The 25,499-nt window shown below is 44.5% G+C and overlaps 1 protein-coding gene across 5 annotated transcripts; it reads right to left on the bottom strand.

Annotated features, from left to right (window-relative positions):
- Positions 1 to 1,564: 1,564 nt before the first annotated feature.
- Positions 1,565 to 25,063, bottom strand: LOC129817722 (serine/threonine-protein phosphatase 4 regulatory subunit 3). Of its 5 annotated transcripts, none has more exons than XM_055873226.1 (15): positions 23,972 to 25,063; positions 23,363 to 23,418; positions 23,155 to 23,253; positions 22,173 to 22,793; positions 18,894 to 18,971; positions 18,583 to 18,699; positions 17,652 to 17,768; positions 14,840 to 15,004; positions 14,414 to 14,516; positions 13,945 to 14,103; positions 10,938 to 11,107; positions 8,375 to 8,517; positions 5,791 to 6,005; positions 5,295 to 5,518; positions 1,565 to 2,821 (listed from the first exon to the last, which is right to left on the bottom strand). In XM_055873226.1, exons 1-15 carry the CDS (start codon positions 24,111 to 24,113, stop codon positions 2,702 to 2,704), a joined length of 2,529 nt encoding a protein of 842 aa, XP_055729201.1. In that variant the 5' UTR covers positions 24,114 to 25,063; the 3' UTR covers positions 1,565 to 2,701. The 5 variants fall into 5 exon arrangements, with proteins under 5 accessions (XP_055729201.1, XP_055729200.1, XP_055729198.1 ...); XM_055873225.1 differs by having other exon boundaries at positions 8,375 to 8,514; positions 23,963 to 25,062; XM_055873223.1 differs by having other exon boundaries at positions 23,963 to 25,062.
- Positions 25,064 to 25,499: the final 436 nt, after the last annotated feature.

The raw sequence follows: 25,499 nt of genomic DNA on the forward strand, positions 1-25,499 counted from the left end.
AGTGTGGTGCCACGACAACAACCTCTCCCTCAATGTGAGCAAGACAAAAGGAGATGATTGTGAACTACAGGAAAAGGAGGGCCGAACAGGCCCCTATTAACATCGACAGGGCTGAAGTGGAGCGGGACGAGAGTTTCAAGGTCCTTGGTGTCCACATCACCAACAAACTATCATGGTCCAAACACACTGATACAGTTGTGAAAATAAAGTTATATAGATGCAGCATCGAGAGCATCCTGACTGGTTACATCACTGCCTGGTATGGCAAATGCTCGGCATCTGACCTTAAGGTGCTACAGATGGTAGTGCATCACTGGTACATCCAGGACCTATATACTAGGCGGTGTCAGAGGAAGGCCCAACAAATTGTCAATGACTCCAGTCACCCAAGTCATAGACTGTTCTTTCTGCTAATGCACGGCAAGCGGTACCGGAGCACCAAGTCTAGGACCAAAAGGCTCCTAAACAGCTTCTACCTCGAAGCCATTAGACTGCTGAAAAATTCAACAAATGGCCACCCTTTTGTTTTTACACTGCTGCTACACTCTGTTAATTATCTATGCATAGTCCCTTTACAAATTACCTCGACTAACCTGTACCCCCACACATTGACTCGGTACCAGTACCCCCTGTATATAGACTCATTATTGTTATGTGATTTTCTTGTGTTACTTTATTTAGTAAATATTTTCTTAACTCTATTTCTTGAACTGCATTGTTGGTTAAGGGCTTGTAAGTAAGCATTTCACAGTAAGGGTTACACCTGTTGTATTCGGCGCATGTGACAAATAAAATTTGATTTGAACAAAACAATGGACTTCAACAAAGACCAACAAAGGACTTCAACAAAGACCCACAAAAGGACTTCAACAAAGACCCAGAATGAACTTCAACACATAATGAGTAGCTAAGACCAGAAAGGACAACCTTCCACCTCCCAAAGACCCCCAGTATAACCTTTCCAAATGGACTGGCACATCTTGTGTGATGCAAGGGCACCACCTGGAGGAGATGTTGAATGTGTGCACTAACTGAGGTTTACCCATGTCAATATTTACAACTGATAATTGATGAGGTCAGCTTCAAACTATTACAAAATTGTTAGAAATAGGTTTAAAGTATAAAAAGTTCCTATTCACAATAAAACAATATTCCACTAGACTTTTCAACATCAGTTTTGGACCTATAATAATATTTTATTCATTTTGTATTTTTAATCCCAGCCCCCGTCCCCGCAGGTGGCCTTATGCCTTTTGGTAGGCCGTCATTGTAACTAAGAATTTGTTAAATGACTTGCCTAATTAAATAAAGGTTAAATAAATAAATGAAAAATACCCCCCCCCACACAAAATGTTTGAGGTGTCAGGTGAAAAGCAGCTAGAGAACATTTAAAACATGAGCCTAGTCCCAGCTCTGTTTGCTTTGCCAACTCCTGTGGTCATTGTCAAACCCCTATATGAGTTGGCAAGACGGCACAAACAGATCTGGGAATAGGCTACAGCAACATAGGAGTGCAGAGATAACACAATTCAGTCGCCATCACAAAAGGTAGTAGGACATCATACAGCAAAGATAATTTTTAATGGTCCCAAATATTTCTGAACAACTAAGTATACACTTATGTAAAAGAAAACAAAAAAAAGAGAAGATATGACAAAATTGATCACATCTACAATTCCACTCAATCTTTAATCAAGACGGGATTACAAATTCTTTTTCCCAAAAAATCTGCAGTTTCAAAGGGCAAAAAAGGGTCAAACTAGCTCAACCTACTGAGGTCTTTAAAAACCTGTTCAAGTGCGACTGAAAATGTCCTGAACATGTAAAGGCTGGGTTGTTTACAAAAACAGGAGAGAGAGAGAGAGCGAGAGAGGGAGAGAGAGAAAAAGAGAGTAAAAAGACAAAGTAAGAAACCGCCGTCTTTTTTCTAATCAAGAGGAAAAACTTCCCTCTGAGTGACGACAATGACATCATCAAAACGAAAAACAGACAGCATTTTCGCCGCGCCGGTGTCTGCCGTCTCCCGTCTGGTCCTAAAAACTAACTTCTTTTAAAAAACAACGTAAAAACAACAAAAACGGAGAGAGAAAAGGGGAGGAAATGTAGCGGAGGGAGGAGACAGAAAAAAAAGGAGCTGGGTGAAGGAGGAGTCAGCGTAGGGGGTGGTTCTGCGTCCGGATTGGCCGGCCCCATTTTGGAGGTCGTTGCGATGTCCTTCCCTGAGTGGGGGGTTGGGGTGGGGCAGTGAGTCATGGTCTGAGACAGCAAGCTCTTTGGGGTTTTAGTTTGTATGTGAGTGTGTGTGTGTGGATAAATGTGTCTATTTTTCCGGTATTTTAGCTTTGTTGAATTATAAATCGTCAGTCCGCCCCTTTTATCTGACCTTAATATCAGAGATAGTCATTTCTCCACGCCTTCCTCTCTCGTCCATTCGTTCGCTGCGTTCGCTCCTAGCTCCGCGGCCTCCCGATTGGCACTTGTATATTGGGATTAGTCCGAGGAGACGCATTTCCATTCATAGTCCGCTCCTCAACAAGAGCCCCCATTAAAAAAACCAAGGGGGTGAAGTCATTCATGGTTTTAACAGTTTTTGTTAGTTTCTGTGCCTATCGTGGGATCGGTGGGAAATAGTCTGGCGCTCGGAGCGAGAGAGAACAACAACATTAACGTTTTTTTTATTTTATTATTATTATTATTATTTTTAGGAGCTCAGCTTGGACTTCTTGGACAGGGGAGGAGTCTCCTCTTTACTCTCGCCACTCACGTCCTCTTCGTCTTCCTCGTCGTCGTCGGGGTAGTCCACCAGCCCCACCAGACCTCCCTGAGAGAGAGAGAAAGCGAGAGATGGAGAGAGAAAGCGAGAGAAGGGGGTGAGAAAGCGAGAGATGGAGAGAGAAAGCGAGAGATGGAGAGAGAAAGCGAGAGATGGAGAGAGAAAGCGAGAGATGGAGAGAGAAAGCGAGAGAAAGCGAGAGAAGGCGAGAGTTGGAGAGAGAAAGCGAGAGATGGAAAGAGAAAGCGAGAGATGGCGAGAGAAAGCGAGAGATGGCGAGAGAAAGCGAGAGATGGCGAGAGAAAGCGAGAGATGGCGAGAGAAAGCGAGAGATGGCGAGAGAAAGCGAGAGATGGCGAGAGAAAGCGAGAGATGGCGAGAGAAAGCGAGAGATGGCGAGAGAAAGCGAGAGAAGGCGAGAGATGGCGAGAGAAAGCGAGAGATGGCGAGAGAAAGCGAGAGAAGGCGAGAGAAAGCGAGAGATGGCGAGAGAAAGCGAGAGATGGCGAGAGAAAGCGAGAGATGGAGAGAGAAAGCGAGAGATGGAGAGAGAAAGCGAGAGATGGCGAGAGAAAGCGAGAGATGGCGAGAGAAAGCGAGAGATGGCGAGAGAAAGCGAGAGATGGCGAGAGAAAGCGAGAGATGGCGAGAGAAAGCGAGAGATGGCGAGAGAAAGCGAGAGATGGCGAGAGAAAGCGAGAGATGGCGAGAGAAAGCGAGAGATGGCGAGAGAAAGCGAGAGAAGGCGAGAGATGGCGAGAGAAAGCGAGAGATGGCGAGAGAAAGCGAGAGAAGGCGAGAGAAAGCGAGAGAAGGCGAGAGATGGAGAGAGAAGGCGAGAGATGGAGAGAGAAAGCGAGAGTTGGAGAGAGAAAGCGAGAGATGGAGAGAGAAAGCGAGAGATGGAGAGAGAAAGCGAGAGATGGAGAGAGAAAGCGAGAGATGGAGAGAGAAAGCGAGAGATGGAGAGAGAAAGCAAGAGATGGAGAGAGAAAGCGAGAGATGGAGAGAGAAAGCGAGAGATGGAGAGAGAAAGCGAGAGATGGAGAGAGAAAGCGAGAGATGGAGAGAGAAAGCGAGAGATGGAGAGAGAAAGCGAGAGATGGAGAGAGAAAGCGAGAGATGGAGAGAGAAAGCGAGAGATGGAGAGAGAAAGCGAGAGATGGAGAGAGAAAGCGAGAGATGGAGAGAGAAAGCGAGAGATGGAGAGAGAAAGCGAGAGATGGAGAGAGAAAGCGAGAGATGGAGAGAGAAAGCGAGAGATGGAGAGAGAAAGCGAGAGATGGAGAGAGAAAGCGAGAGATGGAGAGAGAAAGCGAGAGATGGAGAGAGAAAGCGAGAGATGGAGAGAGAAAGCGAGAGATGGAGAGAGAAAGCGAGAGATGGAGAGAGAAAGCGAGAGATGGAGAGAGAAAGCGAGAGATGGAGAGAGAAAGCGAGAGATGGAGAGAGAAAGCGAGAGATGGAGAGAGAAAGCGAGAGATGGAGAGAGAAAGCGAGAGATGGAGAGAGAAAGCGAGAGATGGAGAGAGAAAGCGAGAGATGGAGAGAGAAAGCGAGAGATGGAGAGAGAAAGCGAGAGATGGAGAGAGAAAGCGAGAGATGGAGAGAGAAAGCGAGAGATGGAGAGAGAAAGCGAGAGATGGAGAGAGAAAGCGAGAGATGGAGAGAGAAAGCGAGAGAAAGGGGAGAGAAAATTCATCTATTCAGATCTGATCCTCTGATTTGAAGGAAAACTAAATAACTCCACTAAAGTCTTTACCTACTAACTCTACCAAACACAAGGCCCGGGGGGCACATCAGAACCGCAAGCTACTTTCTTGGGGCCCACAGACTGATATGTGATTCCCATCCAGAGAACTTATTCCCTAATGGACCAATTACGTTTATTACTATCGCACAGGCCACATATCTTTGGAGCAACCATTTTGTGGACCACCTAAAAAACAATCTACATAAATGACGCAACAACTCCAACCACTAACATAGAATGCTAGCAAATATGTTAATGTAACCCCAACACCACACAAATAATATTTTGCACAATGTGGGCATTGCTCAAAATGGCCACCTATAACAGCAGCAAGATGGGTGTTTGAGACTCCGGCATCAGACTGTGCAAAGCTAGCATACACTGCACCTGTTAATTTGAGATAAATTGACTACTGGTAAAAGTCAGCGGTTGTTGGTAGTGGCTCTGTAAACAAACCCAAAGAGTGGATTGCAGTCTGTCCTTCTCCAGACTGCGTTCAAGGTAAGGAAACAAATGTCAATTTTCTACTATGGGTAAACTATCCCTGTCTTCTGTAAGACCTAAACTACTAAAACACCCCCCAACCCCCAAACAAATCACCCCATTACTAGACACAGAACGAAGACAACTGATAAACTGGCAGGGTTACCTGGACTTGTCCAATAAGACATTTTCATTTTACATCAGGAAACATTTAAAATGTTTTCTGTTCTTATGTGCCTTAATGAACACAACTCAGGTCCCCGTGGGTTAGGTACTACTACCCACCTTTGTGGTGACTGCTGTCGGGGGCGAGCCCTTGGCCCCTGACCCTGGCGATCCTGGGGAGCCTGGCGAGCCTGGCGAGCCGGGGTGCAAAGAGGCGGAGGGAGGCGGGCTGGACAGGCTGGTCTTGGTAGTGGAGCCGGAGAAGGACAGCTTGAAGCTGGGGCTTTGGCGGCCCGACAGATTACTGGACTTGCCCAGCACTTCCTTTTCGTCTGAGTCTTTCACTGTGGGGTGGAGAGACCGAGATAGACAGTTGTAGGCAGTCAGTTTGACCATTTTTAAAGACAAAACTTACTAACTTCTCAGTACATAGAGTATGTCAACTACTTTCAAATGCATGAGCAAATTTAGTTAACGCAGAGTAACAGAACCAATTGAATAATCCCAAAAGTACAAATTCCAAGTTAATCCACATGTGAAATAGTTTTTGGTACACAACTGGCCTGGGTCAAACATGTTTTGCCAGGAATTCATGCATTCGTTCCCTGCAACTTACGTTTCTTCCTCTCCATGAACTTGCTGATGGGGTCCATGAGGTCTTCGTTCTCGCCGGCGCCGCCGCTAGTCTTGGTGGTCTTGTTGTCTGAGGGGGGCACCACCGCCTCGCCGTCCTCCAGCTCGTCCTCGTCCGCGTTGAACCACATCTCCTCGTCATCATCCAACGTCCGCGCGTCCCGGCGGAACCTGTGGTTCCTCAGGATCGACCTCATGCTGTGTGAGGGGAGGTGACCAACGGTTAAACCTGACCATGACTGTAGAGTTTATTTACAGATACATAATGAATAGCAATCAATAAAGAACCGTCAGATTCCAAACTGTACTTTTTTTTAAACTATTGTAAAGTCAATAGTCGAGGGGCATAAATATAGCGGCCCTCCATGTACTTATCACAAATTCCTCATTTCTTAAGTTCTCTGTATTGTACAGTGCTCTCCGTTACTCTTTTCTTGTATGGTCATTAGCAAAATATGCATGATCCCAATTTTAGATCCAAGATGGCGGCAATTTGAAAAAAGATTGTGCTGATTTGTTGGCACATTATACCATGTCGCGTGCAGTAGTTTAAACAGTCAGTGGGTAGTGCTAAAACAATCACATATCAGACATCTTTATCAACGTTTGACGTTAGATCAAGTCAAAAGAAGATCGCAGCACAAGCCAATGGGAATCCTTCAAAGTCAAAAGACAACCACTCACTCACCCTGTAGGTAACGTCAGTCATTCCCAAACAACCACTCACTCACCCTGTAGGTAACGTCAGTCATTCCCAAACAACCACTCACTCACCCTGTAGGAAACGGTAGTCATTCCCAAACAACCACTCACTCACCCTGTAGGAAACGGTAGTCATTCCCAAACAACCACTCACTCACCCTGTAGGTAACGTCAGTCATTCCCAAACAACCACTCACTCACCCTGTAGGTAACGTCAGTCATTCCCAAACAACCACTCACTCACCCTGTAGGTAACGTCAGTCATTCCCAAACAACCACTCACTCACCCTGTAGGAAACGGTAGTCATTCCCAAACAACCACTCACTCACCCTGTAGGTAACGTCAGTCATTCCCAAACAACCACTCACTCACCCTGTAGGTAACGTCAGTCATTCCCAAACAACCACTCACTCACCCTGTAGGTAACGTCAGTCATTCCCAAACAACCACTCACTCACCCTGTAGGTAACGTCAGTCATTCCCAAACAACCACTCACTCACCCTGTAGGTAACGTCAGTCATTCCCAAACAACCACTCACTCACCCTGTAGGTAACGTCAGTCATTCCCAAACAACCACTCACTCACCCTGTAGGTAACGTCAGTCATTCCCAAACAACCACTCACTCACCCTGTAGGTAACGTCAGTCATTCCCAAACAACCACTCACTCACCCTGTAGGTAACGTCAGTCATTCCCAAACAACCACTCACTCACCCTGTAGGTAACGTCAGTCATTCCCAAACAACCACTCACTCACCCTGTAGGTAACGTCAGTCATTCCCAAACAACCACTCACTCACCCTGTAGAATTTTGATTCCACCGTCCTTTCATCCATTCAATCATTCATCCACCACCCTCCCTCCATCTTACAGTAGTCTCTATTATCCCAGAGGGGGGAATCCTTTTGCACCACATAGTAAAAACAATTGAAACATGACAAACATACACAAAAACAATATTACCTGTCAGGTTGGGGTAGTAGATATATTACCTGTCCAGGTTGGGGTAGTAGATATATTACCTGTCCAGGTTGGGGTAGTAGATATATTACCTGTCCAGGTTGGGGTTGTCAATATATTACCTGTCCAGGTTGGGGTTGTCAATATATTATCTGTCCAGGTTGGGGTTGTCAATATATTACCTGTCCAGGTTGGGGTTGTCAATATATTACCTGTCCAGGTTGGGGTTGTCGATATATTACCTGTCCAGGTTGGGGTTGTCAATATATTACCTGTCCAGGTTGGGGTTGTCAATATATTACCTGTCCAGGTTGGGGTAGTCAATATATTACCTGTCCAGTTTGGGGTTGTCAATATATTACCTGTCCAGTTTGGGGTTGTCAATATATTACCTGTCCAGTTTGGGGTTGTCAATATATTACCTGTCCAGGTTGGGGTTGTCAATATATTACCTGTCCAGTTTGGGGTTGTCAATATATTACCTGTCCAGGTTGGGGTAGTCAATATATTACCTGTTCAGGTTGGGGTTGTCAATATATTACCTGTCCAGTTTGGGGTTGTCAATATATTACCTGTCCAGTTTGGGGTTGTCAATATATTACCTGTCCAGTTTGGGGTTGTCAATATATTACCTGTCCAGGTTGGGGTAGTCAATATATTACCTGTTCAGGTTGGGGTTGTCAATATATTACCTGTCCAGTTTGGGGTTGTCAATATATTACCTGTCCAGGTTGGGGTTGTCAATATATTACCTGTCCAGTTTGGGGTTGTCAATATATTACCTGTTCAGGTTGGGGTTGTCAATATATTACCTGTCCAGTTTGGGGTTGTCAATATATTACCTGTCCAGGTTGGGGTTGTCAATATATTACCTGTCCAGGTTGGGGTTGTCAATATATTACCTGTCCAGTTTGGGGTTGTCCTGCCTCTCCCTCTGCTGTTCGTAGCGCAGCTTCAGTCCTTTAAAGGTCTGCACATAGTTCACGTCCTCCAGAGCCTTCCAGTAGTTCTCCACTATGTGGGCCGTCAGGGACTTCACATCCTCCTGGGGGGAACGGGAGAGTATAAAGGGAGAAAGAGAGAGAGGGAGGAAGGAGGGAGGCAGGGAGGGATGGGAAGAGGGAGAACGTACCAGTCTTGTTTAATACAATGTCCTGTGTCATGTATATATACGCACATTAGTATGTGGACTCTAATGAAATTTGTGGATTCGGCTATTTCCAGCCACACCTGTTGCTGACTGGTGTATAAAAATCAAGCACACAGCCATGAAATCTCCATAGACAAACATTGGCGGCAGAATGGCCTTACTGACTTTCAACGTGGCACCGTCATAGGATGCCACCTTTCCAACAACTCACAGTTCATCAAATTTCTGCCCTGCAAGAGCTGTGGCGGTCAACTGTAAGTGCTGTTATTATGAAGTGGAAACGTCTAGGAGCAACAACGGCTCAGCCGCGAAGTGGTAGGCCACACAAGCTCACAGAACGGGACCAACGCGTGCTGAACGCGTAGCGCGTTGAAATTGTCTGTCCTCGGTCGCAACACTCACTACTGAGTTCCAAACTGCCTCTGGAAGCAGCAACAGCACAATAACTGTTCGTCTGTAGCTTCATTAAATAAGTTTTCTTGGCCGAGCAAAAGCACACAAGCCTAAGATCACCATGTGCAATGGCAAGCGTCGGGGCTGGAGTGGTGTACAGCTCAAACAACATTGGGCTATGGAGCAGTGGAAACGCGTCCTCTGGAGTGATGAATCAAGCTTCACCATCTGGCAGTCTGATGGACAAATCTAGGTTTGGCGGGTGCCAGCAAAATCCAACACCATCACACCTCCTCCTCCATGCTTCAGGGTGAGAACTACACATGCGGAGAACACCCGTTCACCTACTCTGCGTCTCACAAGACACGGCAGTTGGAACCAAAAATCTCAAATTTGGACTCATCAGACCAAAGGACAGATTTTCACCGGTCTAATGTCCATTGTTCGTGTTTCTTGGACAAGCAAGTTTCTTGTTCTTATTGGTGTCCTTTAGTAATGGTTTCTTTGCAGCAATTCAAGCATGAAGTTCCACAAATTAACAAGGCAGACCTGTTAATTGAAATGCATTCCAGGGGACTACCTCATGAAGCTGGTTGAGAGAATGCCAAGAGGATGCAAAACTGTCATCAAGGCAAAGGGTGGCTACTTTGAAGAATCTCAAATATAAACACTTTTTTGGTTAATACATGATTCCATGTGTGTTATTTCATCGTTTTGATGTCTTCACAATTAATCTACAATGTAGAAAATAGATAAAAAAATATAAATAAATAAAACCTGGAATGATTAAGTGTTCTAAATTTTGACTGGTACTGTATATAGATAGATGTGAACAAAATGTTGTTTACATCCCTGTTGGTGAGCATTTCTCCGTTGCCAAGATAACCCATCCACCTGGCATATTAAGAAGATGATTAAACAGCATGATCATTAAACAGGTGCGCCTTGTGCTGGAGAAAATGAATGGCCAATAAAATGTGAGGTTGTCACACAACACAATGCCACAGATGTCTCAAGTTTGGATGGAGTGTGCAATTGGCATGCTGACTGCAGGAATGTCCACTAGAGCTGTTGTCAGAGAATCGAATGTTAATTTCTCTATCATAAGCCACCTGACCACGTGTAACCACACCAGCCCAAGACCACACCCAGCTTCTTCACCTGCGGTATCGTCTGAGACCAGCCACCCGGATAGCCGAGGAAGTGGGTTTGCACAAACTGTCAGAAACTCCCTCTGGGAAGCTCATCTGCATGCTCGTCATCCTCACCAGGGTCTGAGTGCCCCACGGTGGCAGTGGGGTTTCGTTTTGGACTGGCATAAGCTACAGACAATGAATTGCAATTTTATCGATGGCAATTGGATTTTATCGATGGCAATTTGAATGCAGAGATACCGTGACAAAATCCTGAGGCCCATTGTCGTGCCATTCATCCACCTCCATCATCCATGTCGCAAGAAACTGTACACAATTCCTGGATGCTGAAAATGTCCCAGTTCTTCCATGGCCTGCATACTCACCAGACATGTCACCCATTCAGCATGTTTGGGATGCTCTGGATCGACGTGTACGACAACGTGTTCCAGTTCCCGCCAATATCCAGTAACTTCACATATCCATTGAAGAGTAGGACAACATTCCTCAGGCCACAATCAACAGCCTGATCAACTCTTTGCGAAAAGAGATGTCTCATGCTGCATGAGTCAAATGGTAGTCACACCAGATACTGACTGTTTTTCAGATCCACACCTACTTTTATTTTTTTAAAGGTATCTGTGATCAACAGATGCATATCTGTATTCCCAGTCATGTGAAATCCAAAAATAAGGGCCTAATTACTTTATTTCAGTGTATATATTTGAAAATTACAATAAAAAGTTCAATCACAAAAAGATGAGACATCGGAAGTGGAAAAATACTCACCACGCGGACATACTCAAACATCTCTATGATGGCTGAGTTCATGAGGTTGTAGCGTGCGCCGTTGTTGAGGAAGGCCTTGACCACCGGCTCAAACAGGAAGTTCCTTATGATGTAGCGGTTGTAAAACTCGTCCTTCAGACCAATGATCCGCCGCATGAAGCGCAGCGCGCCTGGAAGAGAGGGTAAGAGAGGGTGTAGGAGAGAGAGAGGGTGGTGTAGGAGGAGAGAGAGGGTGGTGTAGGAGGAGAGAGAGGGTGGTGTAGGAGGAGAGAGGGTGGTGTAGGAGGAGAGAGGGTGGTGGAGGAGGAGAGAAAGGGTGGTGGAGGTGAAAGATAGAGGGTGTAGGAGAGAGGGTGGTGGAGGTGAAAGATAGAGGGTGGAGGAGAGAGAGAGGAATGAGAGAGAGAGGGTGGAGGAGAGAGGGTGTAGGATGAGAGGAAGTGTCAGCACTGTGTGACAATATAGCTTCCGTCCCTGTGTGTCCAAAGCAGAGTTAGACCCAGAGACTCTGCACAACGCCTGCCACCCAAATCCAGCCGTGCTAGCTAACAGGCCAAGAGTCTAGTCTATCATGTTGACTTTTATATCTAAGGGAAGGTGACGTCAATTGCACGATGGCCGTTACTACTATCGCTAGATACAAACTAGCTAGTGATTTCACATCAGCTTCAGTGCATTTGGAAAGTATTCAGACCCCTTCCCATTCTCGACATGTTGTTACATTACAGCCTTATTCTAAAAAGGATTCAATTAAAATTGTACAAACACACAGTTTCCTCAGCTATCCGGGTGGCTGGTCTCAGACGACACCGGAGGTGAAGTCGGAAAGTTTATTTAATCCATTTTAGAATAAGGCTGTAATGTAAGAAATGTGGAAAAAGGAAAGGGGTCTGAATACTTTCCACATGCACTGTATCACTCAGGGGGAAGGGATCTGATATAGGCTGAAGCATGGGCTTGGTCCACCTGTATTTACCCCATTGGACAACATCCTGATTCATCCTATTATTATTATTCACTCAAAAAAAGGTTGATTATTTTGGTTTCTGTTACAAAGTAGGGCTATGTCATTGCCGGTTGTAACCGCATTTGTAAAACGATGCCACTCTAGCAATTGAAGGAGTAGAGAAATAAACGTGGCGACAATGGAAAACTGGGATCACCCTCTTTATTAACAAAGGCTTTCAAAATACGGCTTTCAAAAACGGCTTTCAAAATACATTTACAAAAACTGCTTTCGAAAGTGTTTTCCTGTGATTGCATTAAGAATTGCTGTGCATTGACTTCATGTCAGAATACATGTTTCCCTCCCTATCCCTAGGTAAACTGTTCTTCTATGGGGCTGTCTGATTTAGTTTTAATAACAGCATTAGATGGCAGAAATAGTAGCATTGGACAGTTCCATCCTGAGAGAATGACCGGCAGCTATCGTAGGCTACACGCCGCTGCCACAGTGATGTGCATTATAGACCCGTTAATTCCCTTCATCTGAACATCGGAGTGTCCGCAAACAATCGTGCATGTCAGTTCAGTGCACACAGTGTAAGAGAAAGTAAAATATTTGAGATATACATTTATTTGGGAATATATTTCGTAGAACAGACATGGGTATGTATTAGTCCATACCAGTCCCCCCCCCAATGTACTGTGTGTGTGTGTGCATTATAATTGTTATGAAAACACCTATCCCTACCCACAAACACACTTAACCCCGCCCCCAGAAATACATTTTATTTCAGATCTACACTGATCTGATAAGAAAAAAATAATCTAGAATCCACGAGGGAAACCCGTCGTACTAAAAGTTACAGGCTGACTACACCGCGTGCGCGAATGTTGCAAAATGTTATTCAAATATTACACACTGCTCGCGCGCGCCAACAAGCGTCTGCGTTGCCAAGGGCTGAAATAGAAGTCAGTTCTATTTCTGACGCAGATCCCGCTGCAAGTCCTGTCTCTCCCATCTCCTCATTGGTTTATAGAAGCAGGCACCCACATGCCATCTCCTCAATGGTTATAACCACGTGGGTGACTGAAAGATGAACGAGGTAGAATTCTTTACAATAGAATGCTTACAATTCTTTACAATAGAATGCTTGTTACCATGACAGCCTTTACAATAGAATGCTTGTTACCATGACAGCCTTTATAATAGAATGCTTGTTACCATGACGGCCTTTACAATAGAATGCTTGTTACCATGACAGCCTTAATAATAGAATGCTTGTTACCATGACAGCCTTAATAATAGAATGCTTGTTACCATGACAGCCTTTATAATAGAATGCTTGTTACCATGACAGCCTTTATAATAGAACGCTTGTGACCACACACACATAAATATTGCACTTGGGGAAAAAACATCTTCAAGTAGAAATAGAATGAAACAAACAGGCATTCTATTGTTGCTCTATTATAGTGGACACTATAGTAGACATTGATCAAGTGCACAAGGCTACATGTGTGCAAAAATAACATTCACAGTTTAAAAAAATGATAATCCCCCCCTCATTCACACGTGTTACTGTCAAGTTCAACACAACAAAAGCAATATCTTTGGGCTACACATTACTACATTGTACACTTTCTGCCTGTGGACATCTGTTCTACAATGTGCCAGCAAAAGTGAGAAAGAGGGAAAGATGTGGTGTTCCTTTCACCTCTATGGTGGCATCCAGCTTAAGCCAGGCCCAGCTCCAGCTACACTTTAACCCTCAATCCACTTGTTGAACAAGCAACACCTAATTTTCACCTAATTCTCTCATTCTGAAAATTAGCCACATACTTTAGAGGGAAAACATTAGTTAACAGATCGTGGTTAGTTCGTTAGCTAGTGAACATTTCCAGGGTCCAGTAAGCACTAACGTGTTATAACTTGAGGAATGACAAGGAGTCATCCAAAGCCCCCCCTCCCTCCCAAACTTTTCTCATCGGATCTACACGAATCACGTAGGTCACCTATTTTGCATTCAATATATATATATATATATATATATAGGGGACTCACAAAGGGCCAGGAAGGCGTGCTGCGAGGCGGTGAGCACCAGGACCCGGCGTAAGACGTCCTTGTTGATGATGTAGTTCTTGATGTGGTAGGTGTGGTGCTCCACGCAGAACGTCAGCAGTTCCAGGATCAGAGCCAGCAGCTGAGACGTCTGGAAGTCATCTGGGGGAGAAAGGTGGTTACTGTGTTTGGGGGGGGGGGGTTCATAACTATCATAAAGCACTCACACACATACAGTACACTGGCTCATATGGTGAGTGTGTGTGTGTAAGATTGGTGTTCATTCACTCACACATACAGTAACTAATCTCAGGTGAGCGTGCCTATATGTATAACTTTCAGTGAATGTGTACGTCCTTATGATAATCAGAGAACTCACACATTTACAGTGGGCCATGGACAAGTCAAAAATAATGTCATCTTGGCACGCACGCGCACACACACGCTCAGGCATAGGGGATTGATGACTCACCTTTGCTGAGTTTGTCGTCTGTGGTGTTGGCCAGTAGAGGAGCAGAGAGGATGTGCATGCAGTGCTTGTAGAAGAAGCTGAGGAACTCAGTCTTCTCCGTTTTCTGCAGGAGGACCAGAGACAAACTGTGAGTTACAAACACTCCCAAGCAAAAAAAAGCTTCAACAAAACACAGGAGATCTACACCAGGGGTTAGACGAGAGAGAGGCCTCGTCTCCGGACGAGAGGAGAGAGAAGGAGCTAGACTTTCGTTGGCGATGACCAGCATGTTCCCGGGTGAGGGTTGTTAGCTCAGGGTGAGGTGAAAGGAAGGGTGAAGAAGGGTGAGAGGTGAGAGGAAGGGTGAGAGGTGTAAGGAAGGGTGAGAGGTGTAAGGGAGGGTGAGAGGAAGAGGTTAAGAGGTAAGAAGCGAGAAGCTCTACTCACGTTGGCGGTAGCCAGCATGTTCTCAGGGTCCACCAGGGTGCGCAGCAGGCCCATCAGCTGCACGGCGCCGCCCAGCTCGGGGTCAGTGTCACAGATCATGTGCTCGATGATCAGGTTGATCAGCAGAATGTCCTGGGAGAGACACGGTGGGAGATACAAGAGAGACTTTAGACAGACACCATTAGCACTGCTCCCCTAGGGACAGATCTGGGATCAGCTTTCCCTCCCCCAAGCCTAACCAGTAGTGGGGGAAATGCAAAAATGACCCAAGATCAGCGTCTAGAGGCAATATTACCACTAGCACTCATGCTACCTTTAAAAACACATAGGCGACTCAAAGAACGTCAGACCGGATGACGTGAAAACTTGTGGACTAACCTACGTTGCTTGGCAGTTTGCCTGGCTGGCTGATTTGAAGAACATGCTAGCTTAGCTACATCCAAAATTCCAAACTGAACAAATATGGCACTTTGAACATCCAAACTTCCTAGCTACACTGTAGGTGATGTTGCTAAACATATCATGATAGACATTAAAATGAGCCTAGTTATTGTTTTAGTTGGTCTTCACGACTAGTCTTATGCTAACAGAAGGCAAAAGGTTCAATGTTTTAGGCATCATTGTCTCATTGCAAACAATGACATCAGGTTTCATCCTGGCATGATGAGTCGCCTATGTGAACGCAGCATCATGCACAATGGTGGCGTTCCAGGTCATTTTTATTGCAGTCAAGCTGTGCAGATTACCAAAGGATTCAAGATCAAAGCCTGGAAAGGTGTGTAACGTCTCAGGAATCTTTTTGATGGGACATAAGCCTAGAAATATTCTGAAATGCACAGCAGTGTGACAGCAAAAAGAACAACCTGGAACGTCACCCCTCACAATGTTCAAACCAGTGGTTGAAACCGGTTCAGGGAACAGAACCGAAAACCAGAAAATAACGACATTGAGGAACGGAAACAGAACCGAAAGTGATCTCTAGTATTCCGGAACAGGCCGTTTTTTTGGTTGTTTCATATTTGTCCCATTTCGATAGTCCATAACTCTTGAGGTTAGCATCTCGAATGTCCTACTAATGGGAATGCAGGGGTGTATTCATTAGACAAACACCGTTGCAAATCCAGTTCCAAACATTGTGCAACGGCAACCGTTTAAACCAAATGGAAAGCATTTTTTGCAATGACAACGAGAGTTTCTATTGGACAAATTCAGGTACTGTTGAAGTTGGAAGTTTACATACACCTTAGCCAAATACATTTAAACTCAGTTTTTCACAATTCCTGACATTTAATCCTAGTAACAATTGCCTGTTTTAGGTCAGTTAGGATCACCACTTTATTTTAAGAAAGTGAAATGTCAGTATAATAGTAGAAAGAATGATTCATTTCAGCTTTTATTTCTTTCATCACATTCCCAGTGGGTCAGAAGTTTACATACACTCAATTAGTATTTGGTTGCATTGCCTTTAAATTGTTACATTTGGGTCAAATGTTTCAGGTAGCCTTCCAAAAGCTTCCCACAATAAGTTGGGCGAATTTAGGCCCATTCCTCCTGACAGAGCTGGTGTAACTGAGTCAGGTTTGTAGGCCTCCTTGCTCACACACGCTTTTTCAGTTCTGCCCACAAATTTTGGGATTGAGGTCAGGGCTTTGTGATGGTCACTAAAATACCGTGACTTTGTTGTCCTTAAGTCCTTTTGCCACAACTTGGAAGTATGCTTGGGGTTATTGTCCATTTGGAGGACCCATTTGCGACCAAGCTTTAACTTCCTGACTGAGGTCTTGATATATTGAAGCAACATCTCCACATTAATTTTCCTCCACCATGATGCCATTTATTTTGAAGTGCACCAGTCCCTCCTGCAGCAAAGCACCCCCACAACATGATGCTGCCACCCCCGTGCTTCACGGTTAGGATGGTGTTCTTCGGCTTGCAAGCCTCCCCGTTTTTCCTCCAAACATAACGATGGTCATTATAGCCAAACAGTTCTATTTTTGTTTCATCAGACCAGAACTGTTTCTCCAAAAAGTACAATCCTTGTCCCCATGTGCAGCTGCAAACCGTAGTCTGGCTTTTTCATGGCGGTTTTGGAGCAGTGCCTTCTTCCTTGCTGAGCAGCCTTTCAGGTTATGTTGATATAGGACTCATTTTACTATGGATATAGATACTTTTGTACCCGTTTCCTCCAGCATCTTCACAAGGTCCTTTGCTGTTGTTCTGGGATTGATTTGCACTTTTCGCACCAAAATACATTCATCTCTAGGAGACAGAACGCTTCTCCTTCTTGATCGGTATGACGGCTGCGTGGTCCCATGGTGTTTATACTTGCGTACTATTGTTTGTACAGATGAACGTGGTACCTTCAGGCGTTTGGAACCAGACTTGTGGAGATCTACAATTTGTTTTCTGAGGTCTTGGCTGATTTCTTTTGACTTTCCCATGATGTCAAGCAAAGAGGCACTGAGTTTGAAGGTAGGCCTTGAAATACATCCACAGGTACACCTCCAATTGACTCAAATGATGTCAATTAACCTATCAGAACCTTCTAAAGCCATGACATCATTTGTCTGTCAACAATCGTTGGGAAAATTACTTGTGTCATGCACAAAGTCGATGTCCTAACCGACTTGCCAAAACTATAGTTTGTTAACAAGAAATTTGCAGAGTAGTTGAAAAACAAGTTTTAATGACTCCAACCTAAGTGTATGTAAAATTCCAACCTTAACTGTACATCCCTCCCCGCTTAATTGTGTTTGCTTATGTTTGGTTCATATTAAAACACATCCCTGGTATAGGTGAGAGCTGTACTCACGTCGTCGTTCTGCTGGGACTCCTGCATGACAAACTCTCGTACCATAGAGGGGTTGTACTCCACCAGATAGGAGAAGATATCAGTGGCCGCGCCACGCACCTGCACATCATCCATCCCCTGATGGCGCGCACACACACACACGACATCAGTCACAGAACACAATGGAATAGAATATTACGGAGTAGAACAGATTAGACTAGAATAACATCATCATTAGTAGTTAGTCAAGGAAAAAAAACATCTGAATTTGTTAGTAATTGTTAAAGGCTGATGGCACCTTAGTACGCTGGTCAAAAAAGATCAGTCAAATGCTTGAGCAGTATTTGATTTAGTTTGCCTGGTCAAATGGAACGCGTCCAAAAGTTATTTGACCATTTCTGACCCTGACGCCTTAATCAACTGATGTTGATTGATTGATTTTATTCCAGTGTCATACACCTATTGGTGGTCAGCTCACATGGGCTTATAAGTAACACTATTAATTCTTTATGTGCACAAAACACAAAACTAAAATTACATGATCGCTAAAAACTGCACAATTTAAACACTTCACCAATCCCCTCATCCCCAAACACGTGTAAATACAGTACTATAAATTGGGCCTTCCTGTATTATACTGATGTTAAAATGTTTATTCTGTTCTACTGAGACATTTACTTTCTGTTCCTATTATTATTTATTATTGTTGTTGCATTGTCCAGAAGGAACCTGCAAGTAAGCATTTCATTGGACGGTGTATGCCATACATACAACTAATAAAACGTTAAAATTACACACAGACCATAATCATGGCAAGAACAGCTGCCATTTTGTCACATTTGACAAACAATACATTTCTCCTTCTCCCCAAGACTATGAAAATAAAATCCTCAAACACTTTCAAGTATTTGTCGTGTATGACCCAGGTCTGGAGTGCTGTGTGGGCTCTCACCAGTACCACCTCTAGTGCAGGGAGAATGCCCATGTTCGACAGTGTCTTGAAGAAGGCTTCTCTGTTTTGAGGTTGTAACGTTTGGGAGAAGGCGCAGAACTCCTTTAGGAAGTTTACCTGTGGGGAAGAAAACTTAATGTTTGCCAATGACTACTATACAATGTGTGAGAAAGGTGGTAATAATTGTCCATTTTGTCCAAATAAACCCTTGTGCTTGATTCACATTACAAGGCCAAGCCCCACCGGCCTGGCAATGCGACCTAGTGGGAGTCCGGCATTAGTTGCGTCTGTGTTGATGTCAGTTGGCGTACCAGTTCGTATCGCTTGTCGTCGTCGGTGGCCTCGTCTGTGAGCTGTGCAAAGAGGTCTGTCAGGAACTTCTCATCGTCCTGACCGTGAAGGAAAGAAAAACAAGAGAACAAAGGATGAGGAGGATGATAACGCCATAAAGTTGTACACGGACACAGATCTGTCCGTTTTTGAGTTTGACTCCCAAATGGCTATGGTTGGAGAGGGTTTAAACTGATCATAGATATGTGCCTATGAAGGTCATTTGTATCTGAAGCTATCATGGTCAATAGGTCTGCTGATGTTTAGCTGTCCCAACATGCCGTGTTAACCCTGGGGTTGTTTCAATAGGCACGAAACAAGAGAACATCTTTCCAAAAAGAGGAAGTACTACCCGTCCTTGTCCAATAAGAACACTCATTTTAACTTTTAGTTGAAAAACATTTGAGCTTAACAACCCTGACTCACTGTAAGAGGAAGCTGAAAACCGTTTCCTAGATAAAGGACCTTTATGAGAAGTCCTAATTAGTGGGGGGGGGGGGGGGGGGGGGGGGGTTTGGATGATTGTTACATAGCGGCATATTTATTTACTTGTATTGCAAAAAAAAAAAAAAAAAACATTAATCACGGTATTCTTTTTGTGCTAGTGGGCAGTACCTGTGACAAAACTCTTGTTTCCTGCTATAGCACCTTCTCTTTTTAAAATGGTGAGTCAACATGTTTTCAGCACTTATTTCCATGACTGATCAAAACCTAGTTTTGGAATGGCTCTCGTTTATCCCACCGCAGTAGACATATAGTGAGCAATATGTTTGTAACATTTAAAATAGCAGAATCTAAATACATTTAGAATCGTAATATACCGAACAAAAATATTCAAAAACGCAACATGCAAAAATGTCAAAGATTTTTACTGAGTTACAGTTCATATAAGGAAATCAGTCAATTGAAATAAACTCATTAGACCCTAATCTATGGATTTTTCACGACTAGGAATACAGATATGCATATGTCGGTCACAGAAGGAAAACCAGTCAGTATCTGGTGTGACCACCATTTGCCTCAAGCAGTTTGACATCTCCTTTGCATAGAGCTAAATCAGGCTGTTGATTGTGGCCTGAGGAATGTTGTCCCACTCCTCTTAAATGGTTGTGCGAAGTTGCTGGATATTGACGGGAACTGGAATACGCTGTCATTCACGCCGGTCCTGAACATCCCAGACATGCTCAATGGGTCACGTCTGGTGAGCACGCAGGACATGGAAGAACTGGGATAATTACAACCTTGAGGAATTTTGTTCAGATCCTTGCGACATGAGGCTGTGCATTACCATGCTGAAACATGAGGTGATGGCGGCGGATGAATGGCATGACTATGGGCCTCATCACGGCATCTCTGTGCATTGAAATTGCCATCGATAAAAAGTAATAGTGTTTGATGTCCGTAGCTTATGCCTGCCCACACCATAACCCCACCATGTGGCACTCTGTTCACATCAGCAAACCACTCGCCCACACGACACCATACACGTGGTCTGCGGTAGTGAGGCCGGATGGACATACTGCCAAATTCTCTAAAACGACGTTGGAGGTGGCTTATGGTAGAGAAATGAATTCAATTCTCTGGCAAAAGATCTGGTGGACATTCCTACAGTCAGCATGCCAATTGCAAACTCCTTCAAAACATCTGTGGCATTGAGTTATGACAAAACTTTAGAGTGGCCTTTTATTTTCCCCAGCACAAGGTGCACCTGCGTAATGATCATACTGTTTAATCAGCTTCTTGATATGCCACACCTGTCAGGCTCACTAGTGTATGGACAATATCTGGGATCTTTTATTTCAACTCATAAAACATGGGTCCAACACTTTACATATTGCGTTTATATTTTTGTTCAGTATACATATTGCATCAGCACCTAAGTAATTCCTAGTCACAACATTTTTACCATAGTTAGCCTAGTTTCAGAGTCAGCAAATTAACTTTTCTTATTGGACAAGCCCAGCTAGTCCCTGGCTGCTTCAGTCTGCTTTCTTCCCTTTGGTGCCTGATTAACACAGCCCATGTCTGTCCGTTTCCCCCCAAACAGCATAACTTGTTTACAAAACACTCTGCCGTTTCCACGGAGACTACCGTACACAAACAAGGTGTGGAATTGACAGTGCAAAAACCATAAGGTCACTTGACCATAAAAGTAGCCAATCATTGACCATGGGTACAGCACATACACAAGACAAACTAAAAAAGCACACGCTTCCTTTATAGTGAGAACACACAGCATATATAGACTTTATCTGGTGCCTCTGTACTGATACAAAGGCTGACCATTTATTTTAGTTCCAAGAGGTTTGGTTAGGGCCAGGAGAATAAACCCAGCCAGAGAAATCTCTGGGCTCTAGGTATGGTTCATATAGCCTGGGTACCAGTCTCTTTACTAGCTTATACTCCATGTCATGTGCCAAAGAGACTGGCCTTTCTGCCATCTTCAAATACGAACACTATCAATAATGAGGTTGAGAAGATCACCCTCACAGTTATCATACAATCACAACGATTATGCAAATATTGGAACTACCACTTTTTCTCTTCATAGAACATGTTGGTATATGGTTGCTAAGCAACAGTTTGTTTGTCCAGATGAAACCAGTCTGTCAAAAGTTTCTAGCTCACATCTAAATGCATAACGCAATTCAAATCACAAATTGCCTTAAAATACAACAACTTGCCTAGCTAACAGCTAAATGTTTATTTTTGACTTTGTTATAAATTATAATTCTATTTCAGGCTCCACATGTCATCATGGAAAATATTCAATGTTAATTCCAACAACCAATGAGCAACTCCACTGTAAATCCAGCACATATTGAATGTTGAGATTGCCGAAAGGCCCGTTTATTTGCCAATGACAAGGAGTGGAACATAAGCGACTGGTACTCAGACTGGGGTTTATATGGCTATCATAAGAAAAACTCTACGTAAATAAAAACCAAAACACAGAAATCGCTGACATTTCACCATTACAGCACGCTCCCTGCTCCCCATGTGTACACCTGTATGTGTGTGTGTAGCACCTTACTCTGGCCTATGATGTCCTGAATGTGGCCACTTAATTCAAATCAAAATCAAATCATATTTGTTATATCCTTGGTAAACAGGTGCAGACTAACAGTGAAACGCTTACTTACGGGACAACAATGCAGAGATAAAATGTTACTAATTATAGAGGAAACGAGGAAAAAATACAAAACATGTTTGTGTTCACTGTGCATGCTGGTGCCCTCCCCGTGTCCCCACAGACTCACCTGCAGCATGCCCACGATCTCCACCTTGTTGAAGAAGATGAACGAGTGCAACGTGGAGAGCATGTTCTCCTCGAACACCGACGGCGTGGGCAGCACCATGTCCTGGATGTACTGCACCCGGTACGTCTGGTGGATCTTGGCACGCAACTCGGGGTCGCCGATGGGGATCACCTCCTTGAAGCGGGCTGTCTTGGTGAGGAAGTCACGGTGGCGCCTCGGCGCAGCCCCCAGCACCGGGTCGTGCTCCAGGCAGCCAATCACGTCCATGATGCACTCCTCTGAGAACATGACCTCGAACAGGGCCGTGCGGTTCAGCAGGAAAATGCCCTTGACGATCTCGTAGAGGTGGTGGAGGCCGTCGGCGTTCTCCAGGTCCTCGCACTGGCGGAAGAGCTCCAGGAGCTTGCGGATGTAGCCCTCGTTCTCCACAGCCAGGGCCAGTTTCTCACGGCGTAAGGGCGAGGGGAGGGAGGAGGCCACAAGTTCTGCGAGCTCCTCGAGGCGGCCCAGCTCGCAGGGTGGGAGCTCGAGCCCCGGGGAGGACATGTCGTCGAAGCGCTCCTCCTCCGACTCGTCCACCAGCTCTTGGGTGATGTCCACCGACGGGTCCTTGCCCTGGACCTGGTAGAGATGGGACGGAGGCACGGGAGTCAAAAATCACATGAACAAACCAATGAGTTATAACAGTACAACATTAGCGACAGAACAGAGAGAAACACGAGTCAAAACACAACGCATGAAGGCATTAGTTATACATGAACATGCATGCTCTAACCTTTCAACCATACTTAGAAATGTAGAAAAATAAATTCTCTCACATTAAGTGAGTGCTAAACATATAATTATACTTCATTATTAAGGGATTTTTGGCTTCTAGCCTCAAGACAATAGAGTTGAGTATGTTCCACCTTCATCTTATGCTCACACTCACGCACACACGCACGCAAACACACACACACACAGAGAAGAAAAGTGGGATTACCTGACAGATTTTCTCCCAGATCTCATCACAGCCGGCCTTCTCCTGGAAGCTGAGGGCCAGGTCATAGTTCTCAGCCTCCGACCATACTATCAACGTGTCCTGATGGAAAGAGACAAAACAGCACTATTACTGTCATACATACACTGTTAGAATAAGACAGGAAACATTACGCTAACATTCAAGAGTCTTCATCTAGCAAGTGACTGACCTGTTGTTTCTGGTAGGCTGTGTTTGGGTTTATCTTCGACTCCAGCAGTAGGGAACCTGGGGATGTTTAGAAACACAAAGTGAGTTAGCGATAACACCAAAAACTAACATGCAGCTTTGCACAAAGATTTCCACAGCTGAAGTGTACGCAGCTCGCTGCTGCAAAAGGACGGCAGGGGGCTAAATCGGGAGTTGTGTATCTCAGCCCCTCTTTGGGTGGCTGTGGGGACAGAGTGATTATGTAACTGTAAGGCAATAACATACTGTTTAGATGCATTTACAACAGGGGCCTGGCTGAGATGGGGCATGATATTCCATGATCACTTCTAGCTATGTATTTGTATCTTTTAGTGCACATAGTATGAAGATTCAGGGTCGGTGACTTGTATAGGACTCAAGGGCTCAATGGACCACCCACTAATTAGATATCGAGGCTCCTCTTTTGACGGTCTTCATAATACTACACAAAAACGAGGCGACGTAGTTTGTTTACAGATAGCTAGCTAGGTGTCATCAACAACATCGTGACATGATCAGAACAAAGAGTATAGTAATCAATCAATGGTTGTGAGAATTAGTGAGAGTATAACAATACTTTTACCTGACTCACCATCGCTCTCCGCTCGCACCAGCAGAGACATGCCTTTCAGCCGCTCTACATAGCCCGAGGAGACGTGTCCGGTGCCGCGGTCGTCCCATTGTCTGTCCTCGTTGAGCGTATAAACTTTGACTCGGCGGCGGGTGTCCGTCATCTTGGCAGGTGGTCGTGACCGCTTTCCCCAGCCGACTTCTGTTTACCTTGCGCGGCAACGCGCCAACTCTACAGACTGCCTAGTATGGTGGTTGTGAGGATCAACTACTGTAGATCCACTTATTCAGAAGATTTCAAAAACTAGATTAACTAGCTAGTTATCACAGTTCGCTATGTGTAGCTTGCTACAGATGCTAGCTGGCAACCACAAAACTTGTCTCGCGCAAACCAAAAAGCCTACGACGCGTCCGTTCGCGCTGTCTAGCAGATCAGTTAGCTCGCTAGCTACCTACACATTCTCCTTCAGAAACTAGCTACACAAACAGTACAACCATAGACCAAATAATACGTATTTAAACTAGGTTCGAATGGGAAACATTCAGTGTAATATTATGGCTATGTTAGAGGACTTCAGCTATAGTACACTGAGATAATTGCTGTATGCTAGCTAGCTAGCTATCTACCGGAGCTAACTAGCTAGCACGTTAGCTAGCTAGTCGGCTAACTGCCTTGCTACATTCAACATCTTATGAAAACAGTACATTATTATACATCGACAAATACCATACACCGGTTACATTATTGCCCGTTTACGAACCGCAAACAGTGTCGTTAAATGTAGCCCGACGTTTCCGATCAGCTATACGGCTTTCTATAATACGTTAGCTGCTAGCTAGCTATTTCTTTCCCAAGTGTTCCGCCATGTTCTGGCTCCGGGCCGCGGAGAAATCCGTCTTTCTCACTGGGTGTCCTTGCATTTCAAAAAGAGGAAGACCATCAAGCTGTAATCGTATAACTCCCCCCAATGTTATGTTTCACATACTAACATTATTTGTCATTCATTTCCATCATATTGCTTATCTAGATAATTGTTAACTACAGCTTCTGTGACCATTCAGCCATCTTGGGTCCCTTCAGAAAGTCAGTACGGGGTTTCCAGCACAGCAACAACAGGGCAGCACAATAGTATCCAGCTGCAGCCCCACAGTAGCCTGTCACTAAAACCAATACTATCAATTCAATTCAATCTCCATCTACAGGCCGTGGTTAATCCCTAGCACATACATGTGAACTTTTTCTTTCCTCCTTTGCTAACTTTAAGGAAAGGGAGATAGAGAAGGAAAGAGTGGTAGGGATGGAAAGGAATCTAGGAAAGGAGGTAAGGGAGTTAGGAAAGGAAGCTAGGAAAGAGGAAAAGATAGGGAGTTAGAAAATGGAGTGAGGAAAGCGAGAAAGGAATCTAGGAAAGAAAATGAGTAAAGGAAAGGAAGCTAGGAAAGAAAGCTAGGTAAGGAAAGGAGATAAGGAAATAGAGAAAGGGGAATAGAAGTAGTAGGAAGGAATGAGAAGTAGGGAAGGAAAGGAAGGTTTTTTTACACTGTTGCTA

The sequence above is a fragment of the Salvelinus fontinalis genome, chromosome 20, assembly GCF_029448725.1.
Source record: "Salvelinus fontinalis isolate EN_2023a chromosome 20, ASM2944872v1, whole genome shotgun sequence".
Taxonomy (NCBI): Eukaryota; Metazoa; Chordata; class Actinopteri; order Salmoniformes; family Salmonidae; genus Salvelinus; species Salvelinus fontinalis.